The sequence below is a fragment of the Cuculus canorus genome, chromosome 20 (assembly GCF_017976375.1).
Source record: "Cuculus canorus isolate bCucCan1 chromosome 20, bCucCan1.pri, whole genome shotgun sequence".
In the NCBI taxonomy this organism is placed as follows: Eukaryota; Metazoa; Chordata; class Aves; order Cuculiformes; family Cuculidae; genus Cuculus; species Cuculus canorus.
In genome coordinates, this window is record NC_071420.1 from 4,552,650 (window position 1) to 4,560,847 (window position 8,198).

General features: G+C 52.8%; 1 protein-coding gene across 8 annotated transcripts in view; it reads left to right on the forward strand.

The window, feature by feature from the left end:
* SSH2 (slingshot protein phosphatase 2) overlaps nt 1-7,219 on the forward strand; it is a 95,694-nt gene extending 88,475 nt beyond the window's left edge. For all 8 annotated transcript variants that reach the window (XM_054085209.1, XM_054085214.1, XM_054085212.1 and 5 more), the window contains 2 exons: nt 2,193-3,036; nt 4,281-7,219. In XM_054085209.1, coding sequence (XP_053941184.1) covers nt 2,193-3,036; nt 4,281-6,251 — 2,815 coding nt within the window. In that variant the 3' untranslated portion in view covers nt 6,252-7,219. The remainder of the gene's footprint in view (nt 1-2,192; nt 3,037-4,280) is intronic.
* The last annotated feature ends 979 nt before the right edge of the window (nt 7,220-8,198 follow it).

Consider the following 8,198-nt stretch of genomic DNA (forward strand, 5'->3'; position numbering starts at 1 on the left):
ACCTGGAGTTCCACGTTCAGTTCTGGAGTCCTCAGCACAGGGAGGACATGGAGCTGTTGAAGTGAGTCCATAGAAGGCCATGGAGATGATCTGAGGGCTGGAGAACCTCCTGTACGAGGACAGGTTGAGAGAGATGGGCTTGTTCAGCTTGGAGAAGAGAAGGTTCCGAGGAGACCTTAGAGCAGCTTCCAGTACTGAAAGGGGCTCCAGGAAAGCTGGGGAGGGGCTCTGGATCAGGGAGTGCAGGGACAGGATGAGGAGGAGAGGCTTTCAGCTGAAAGAGGGGAGATGAGAGGAGATCTTAGGAAGAAATGTTTTCCTGTGAGGGTGGGGAGGCCCTGGCCCAGGTTGCCCAGAGCAGTGGTGGCTGCCCCATCCCTGGAGGTGTTCGTGGCTGGGTTGGATGGGGCTTGGAGGTGTCCCTGCCCATGGCAAGGCATTGGAACTGGATGGGCTTTAAGGTTCATTCCAACCCAAGTCATTCTATGAATCAACAGCAATAGTTTTGTATCGGAGCCTGCAGAGGTGGCTGCAGCGTGGTTGGAGTAGGGGGGCACTTCTGGGCCAAGGCTGGTGTGGACACAAGCTCCAGTGCTGCCCCCGGACCTCATGCCACACCTGATGCACCAAATGCCTGGGCTGCTGTAGGCTCTTCTCCCTGACACCAGGAACACTGCTCAGGAAGGTCAGGAGATGGCTGTGGGTGCTGGGCTCCTGATTTCAGACGCTGCTTTTAGCCCCTCTGGCAGGTTGTAAAGCTGGAGGAAGTGCGAGATTGAAAGTTAACACAACACACCTCTCCCAGTGGTTGTTGACATCCGTTTGGATTCTCAGATCAAGGCTGTGCAGGGCAAGTTGGGTTAGTTTATATGCCAGGGTAATTTTGACTTTCAAAATCAGATGTGCAGCAGAGTGCTGGGTTGAGCACTGAAGCACCAGGGCGGGAAGTGCTCTCAGAAGACATCAACAACTTCTCCCCAGATCCTGTACAGAGCCTCAGCAGCAACCTGCTGCACAGACAAGCTTGATTCTGCTGCCAAAATTTGCTCCAAAATCCGTTAAGAGTCCATGCACCCCCGAGGGATGCCTTTGGCCTCTAGTCTTCACTCTCCTGTCCTCTGAAAGGACCTGATTCCGCCCTGTGTCAGACATGAAGGTTGTGGCTGATTATGGGGTTGGAAAGCTAAATCCATGATGGATTATTTTCCTTAGCTGTTGGGCACCCACAACTAAACTGGTACATTGTAATTAGCTCAATAGTATCTGCTAATTAACTTACTGCAGCCAGTGGACGTGTCTGGAAGCGCCTTTTTGCCCTAGCAGGGGACTGGAGAGGTTTTGCAAGGTCTCCTGCAGATCCAAGGATCTTTCTGTGGTATCTGCTCTCCTCCTAGGGGCAAGCGGTGGAAGCACAGCCCTGTGGCCGTGGTCACTCAGCGAAGCCCTTGCTGACATGGCTAGCTGATGTGGTTCCACCACCAGAAGCTGCCTCCTCTGCTCTCTGTAAGCCCAGGAACATGGGCTGGACTTTTTGGCAAGTGGAGATCAGGAAGGTGATGGATGCCACTGACAGTTGCTTGGCTTTGTGACTGATCAGACCTTTCTAAAGGTGCTTCCCAAGAGCTGGAGAACTCTTTGAGGTTCCTTCCTGAGAAAGGCAGGTGGTGTTTTGGGCTGCTTGTTGACTGTTCAGGATGTCTTCTGTGTTTTAATTGCATCCACCCACTAGCCCTACCCTACCTGCTTGGTTACCACAGCCCAGTTATCGATCACTGAAACTGCTCAAAGAAGGACCCACAAGGGAAATTAGACTTCATTCTGTGTCCACCATCCACTCCCATTTAGGACTAGGGACCCTGTCTCTTCTGGTCGTTGCTCACCTGTGAACAAATGAAGTTCCTGCTGACTGTGAAAGGACCAAATGCTGCGTTTGTTGACTAAACTGGGGAATATGCCTGTGCGGAGCAGAATGGTGCTATGGGATTTAGCTCCTGGAAAGTGGCTTCTTACTAGATCAGCTTCTCCAGCAGCAGGTTTGGCCCTGAACTGTTCAGGTGAAGCTGCAGTTGTGGCCAACAATTTCAGTATTTGGCACGTTTTTTGTGTGGGTTCATTCTCTTACCGCGAGGTGAGTCTGGCTCTGGTGTGGGAAAACACTACTCAATGTTTTCATTGGCTTTTCTTCCCCACAGCAAACAGCGGCACAATAAACTGTGGCGCTCGCACTCGGACAGTGACCTCTCGGACCACCATGAGCCCATCTGCAAGTCTGGGCTGGAGCTGAACAAAAAGGAGATCACCACCTCAGCCGACCAGATCTCAGAGGCCAAGACCAATGACAACCAACAGCCGATGTCTCCCATCTACTCAGCTGAGCTGGACAGGGAGCAGCAGCTCCCAGAGGATGCAAACATGATCGAGGAGGTGTGTGTGAAGGAGAGGAGGATCCACCTAGAGTTTACGTGTCGGGACTTCCATGCCGAGCAGATGGAGGACAAGCTGAACCTCAACAATATCAATGGGTGTACAGCGGGATGTTGTGTAGACTCTGTCCCCCCCGATAACTGCCATGCTTCTGAGGCCTTAATGCAACTCCAGCACCCCTTGGAAATCACGAAGTTTCCTGATTTGACAGTTGACGATCTGGAAAAAGATGCCCTTAAGCCTGATATGAACGTGCACTTGGTCCCCATGGAAGAATTCACTTCGTGCTTAAAAGACTTTCCCCAATCCCCAAACCAGAATTCCCCAAGTCTCCATCAGAATCCGCAGCCTGAAGGGACAGACCTCAGCACGGACAGGATTGATTTCTTCAGCGCCTTGGAGAAGTTTGTGGAGCTTTCCCAGGAGAGCCGCTCACGCACCTGCTCCCATTCCAGGGTGGAGGAGCAAGGGAGTGGAAGGAATGGGGTCTCCAGGGTGCCTGTGCTGGAGGTGCTGCCCACTGCGGACAGGGGTGCAGATGGTCAAAGGAACAGCTCTGGAATCTCTCCTCAGGCATCGGATGACTCTTCCACAGATGAAGAACAACAAAAGGTTAGGATAACTTGCTTGGGTTTTTAGGAACTGGAGCTTGTCTTTGGGTCGTTCTCTTGCTGTGGGGTTGCTGTGGATGGGGGATTTGATAGTCCTGGCTTTCACTGCACCCGGAGGGATTGCTTGGTGCTTCCCCTTTTCCTCGCTTTTAGATACTTGCCCTTCTCTGCACTTTTTCCTACACCACTGACAGCGGCAGAGTCGTCCCTGCCCTAACCTCCTACACTGTTCTCCTGAGAAACTTACTTTGAGTTTCACATCGGGGGAGCAGATAGGTGGGACCTGACCCATTAGCACAGCTGAACCTTGAAGAACCGAGGCCAGCCAGCATCCCAAACCTGCCCGGATACTTATCTGACTTGAGAAACGCACCAAAGAACAGGACAAAGCTGGCACCTTTCCCTGGTTGGGAAGCACCAGCATCGGGATAGTAAATCAGGGCATATATAGGGCTTCCAGTGATGGAGGAAGAAGGATGAGCCTCTCCAGGCCTGAGGTGAGGGGATTGGGCTCGTGATGGCTCGCTTCTGAGTAGAAAAATGTTCCTGACAAGATTTAGTAACCTCCAAATTGAGGCACCTTTCTCTTATAATTACTTTCCACCCTTCAGGGCTCTCCCAGGAATTGATGATGTCTGGGGCCATCATTTTCTGAGAGCCTCTCTTATTTAAATTCCATGCTGCATTGCTTGAATCTTTTCCATTTCCATGTGAGGCAATAAAGCTCTTCCACACAGAGCAGGCCAGCGCGCTCTCCAGCGATCTGGCAGAAGGAGTCTCTGTGCATTTGAGGGAGCCTCCCTGGCCGTTTTCCTCTGAGAAACCAGAGCGTTTCAGCGCTCGGTCATTCTTGGTGCTGTACTTCTAGTCGCTCCTTACGTGAGCAGAATCTTTCATGTTTTCAATTCAAAACTGCACTTTTAGCAGTACTAGGATTTTTTTTTTGGACTTCTCTTTATTTAAAAAAAAATGCTAAATTTCCCTTGGAATTAATGGCAATTAAATAAAAGTGTTTACATCTCAGTTTAGGTGAAAATCCAGCATGGAATACGTTAAATGCAGTCCCAGAAACGCTATTGCTTCTATGTTAGTGATCGTGGCACTTGGAATCCGTCCTTACACGCTGGCACGTGTGCTTTCTGTTCCTTTGGGGATGTGCCCCCCTGTTTCCTTTCAGCTGCTGCGATTTGCTCCGTGTCAGCACAGCTCATCCCTTTTGTAATTGTCTTTGCTTCTGTGTTGCAGGAGGTCCCCGAGTTGCCTAGCACAGGTCACCTCACAAGATCCCACTCGGAAAGTGCCATTTCTGTGAAGGAAATCATCACAGAGATCGAGTCAATCAACCAGGGAGCAGGACCTGCCCAGCAGAAGGAGGGTTCAGCCAACCTCAGCCAGACGCCAAAGAGGAACACTGTGCACGACCTGCCCATGGAGGCGATTTGGGCATTGGAAAGGGTGGAGCAGAGCGAAGGAGCTTGTGCTGGGCACCAGGAAAAGGAGAAGGACCTTCTGCAAGCTGAGCAAGAAGCTGTCCCCTCCCTGCAGCAAACTTCTGGTAGATCAGACCTGGAGGAAAGCAGCCCTGGTGGGGAGCAGCAAGAGTCTCGTGGCTCCGTCAACCCGGAGCCTAAGTGGTGCCCTGGCTCCGTCCGACGGGCCACGCTGGAATTCGAGGAGCGCTTGAGACAGGAGCAGGAGCACCAGCACGTATCCCCAGTCTGCATCTTACCCACTCGCAAGAACTCCAGGAACGACTCTGCCACTGCCGAACTCCTGCCGCGGGGGAAGAGCGAGGAGCCGCCCCTGGAGCTGGCTCCAGAGGGTGACAAGGCGTGGGATCCAGGCGCTGAGGAGCTGCTGCCACCTCTCAGGGCAGAGCTGCCTGCACCCCTCGCCTCCCCTGCCCAGGAGTCTCTGCCTGCAGAGCCCGGCACGGGCTCCGAGGGGATGGTACACGAGCACAGGACCGTCATCTCATTTGATGGGACAGATGAGCCATCCCTGCCCTCCCTCCTCCCAAAGAGAATTGAAATCATCGAATACACTCCCACGGTCAAGTCTGCAGAGCGTTCTGACACAAGCTGTGAGCAGGGGAGGCTGACCACAGCCATCCCATCTTTAGATGAAAACTTGAACCTTTCCTTGTGCTCAGACAAGGCACCGACCTGTCTCAGAGCTCCAACACTGGTAAATCTTGCGCTGCCAGAGCACACGGTACACGAACAGGCCACCTTCGCTGTGGGCAGCCCCAGCAAGGATGGCGAGGGTTTATCTGTTCACCTCGGTGCTGCTTCCCCCTCTGCCCAGGTGACATCTATGCCTTCAGCCAGCCCAGATCACTCCTCCTGCCCCTACGTAATTCATCTGGAAGGTGTCACTGAGCAGAGCACGGATACGGACAATGAGCTGGTCACGCCACGTGGCAGTGAGGGAGACACGACTCTCTTGTTCAGGGACAGCCCCAAACCTCTCTGCAGGAGGGGTGCCGGCGCCTCGAGGCAGCTGGGCAACGAGGACTTCACCAGCCAACGTGCCGAAAACATGGACCTTCTGGATATCTCTTTCCTGTGCTACAGCCTCCCTCACAGCTCCAGCAGCCACAGTGTGGAAGAGCGCAGCAACAGCCCCGGGCTGGTCAAGCAGCGAGCGAAGGAAATCGAGGCTCGGATCCGGCACGCGGGGCTCACCACACCCTCCCACATGAAACGCTCGGCATCCTTGGCCAAACTGGACTGCCTGGACCTCTCCAAGGATGACTTATCTGAGAGGGAGTCGGCCTCTTCTGATGCCAACCCAGTGCTTCTCACCTGCCTTGCCCTCGGTCGAGGTTTTCACGGGGGGAGGTTGGAGAGGGGCTCGGAAAGTGTGTGCGGAAAGCATTGTCTTTCCTCCCTGGAGCCCGCTAAGCATTTTGTGGAACAGCTCAGAACAGCCGAGTGCATTGCCCAGAGTAAGCCGGTGGAGAGGCCGCTGGCTCAGTACGCCAAAGAATGCAGCTCCAGCCAGCAGAGTTTGTTTTCCAGCACAGATCAAACGTGGACTAGCTCCAAGGAGGGTCCTTCACTGCTCCAGGTGCAAGTCCTGGACTCCTTATCTCCGGCTCGAGGTGTGGCTGTCACACCCCGGCAGCAGCACGGGAGAACTCACCCTCTGCGGAGGCTCAGAAAGACCAATGATAAAAAGCGGACAACCAATCCCCTCTACAATACTATGTGATCCTGAGGCCTCGGCTGTCATTTCTTGCTGAGAACCCGTGGTGTTGCGTTCACGCAAGGGGCAGGTGTAATATAAGGAACATGCACTTTATTGGTTAATTTTATATATATTGTCATTTACTGTTCCTGGCGCATGTAGGTGTGGGTTGGTTCCTCTGTGTGTGACTCTGACTGCAGGACTGTTTGGGTTTTTTTAAGTTTTTTAACTCAGATAACCTCAGATGTTCTTTTCTTTGTTCGTTTGTTTTAAGAGAACACCTTTATCATGGAAAAACTTACGTAGCTTGCTTCGGCAAGGTGGAGTTTTGCTTCAAACCAGGTCCTAGTTCCTAACTTGAATTTGCCCTCTGCCTCAAAACGGTGCCGGGCGGTCGTTGGGGTGTGAAAGCCCCCGTAAATGTGAAGGCTGTGCCAAGGTCCCTTTGTTTGGCCTTTTCTTTTATTTCTACAAACTGGAACTCCACGATGCTGGCAGATGGCTTGCAAAGCTGCTTCAGGACAACCCATCCCAGGCTCTCTTCAGTTGGTGCATCCTCAAAAGGAGGGCACACAGGTGAGAGGAGGAGAGCCAAAACCAGGGTGTTCTTTTAAAACAAACGCCTCGTTGGGGTTTTAACCCTCCCATTACTTGAATACTGCTGTGGGCCTTCCAAGTTCATGGCCATATCATCTGTCCTCTGCCCTCCTGCTGCCCGAAAGCTGTTCTTGGCTCGTGCTGCCTGCGTTCTCCTCTCCTCTCTGCCACATTCGTGGGCACTTCTGGTCACTCCCAAACCCAGAGGCTGATACCATTGTTACACAACGTATTGCCCCTACTGAATGCAAAGCTTTGTCATCTCTGCTGTCACTCCCAACACCCGGAGGGAAGGTCTTTTCTGGATGTTTTTTCTCTTTTTTTTTTTTTTTGCCTAAATTGTACATACGGTATTTATATAGGGGTTTTTTTTTGTCATTTCTATGGTTTTTTTTTAAGAAAAGGGCAAGACTGCATTCTCTAAACTGGAAAACAAACCCACCTTACTCAAACCCAGTGCTGTTCATTGTAATCTGCACAGAAATAGGAGTGGATTTGACATTGTAAGCTGTCTTCCCTTTCCAAATGGGAGCCTCGATGCCAGCCTTTGCCAAACGTTTTCCCTCTCCTCCAGTCCCACGTGAAGCCCTGCTGCGAGATGCGAGCTGTGTGTCTGCCCCTCTCCCTCTGCTCTGAAGATGGGTTTTAGAAGTGCCAGTTGGACGTGGAAAGCAATCGGCTGCTCCGAGCCATTCTGCAGGTCCTTGCTTCCCTTGAGAAACCTGTGTTTGAAGGGTCTACTCCAAATTTCAGTTAATTAATGTTACAGTTCCTGAGCGGTTTGGCCAAATCAAAGCTCCTCAGTTCCAGCCGGGTGTATCGGCAAATCGTGTGTGTTCTGTAGGAGCGGAGAGGAAGGCAGGTGAGCTCTGGATCGTGTCTGGGATCCCGTAGCAGGTCTGGGGAGAAGAGTGTGGCTGAGCTGGAGCACAGCTCTGCCCTTCAGAGCTCCAGGAGGAGCGAAGCAGAGAGGAGATGCAGAATGGCTCCAGCTGCCGAAAGCCCCGCACAGAGAGTCCACACTGTAGGAGGAGCACCTAGAACGCGGCGTGGATGCTGCAGAGCTTTGTGGGCTCCAGTGGGACAAGCTTATCTGGAGCAAGAGGAGCGCACAGCACCAGAGGGTTGGGAAGCAGCACGTGTCTGTCCAGGGAAGGGGTATCTGTAACCCTCTCAGCGTGCCAGCAGCAGAGGATAACTTAGCAGTTGCAAGGTAATCCCACCTCGCTGTCCTCCTGGGGATCCTCCCACGCTGCCTTGCAGAGCCTCCTTTCCCCCAGCCTGCGCACGGGGCTGTGAGCATGTCTGTCCTTCTCCTGCAGCCACGTGCTCTTGGTCCATCCCCTTCTGAGGAGCTGGAGCTCTCCTGGGGGG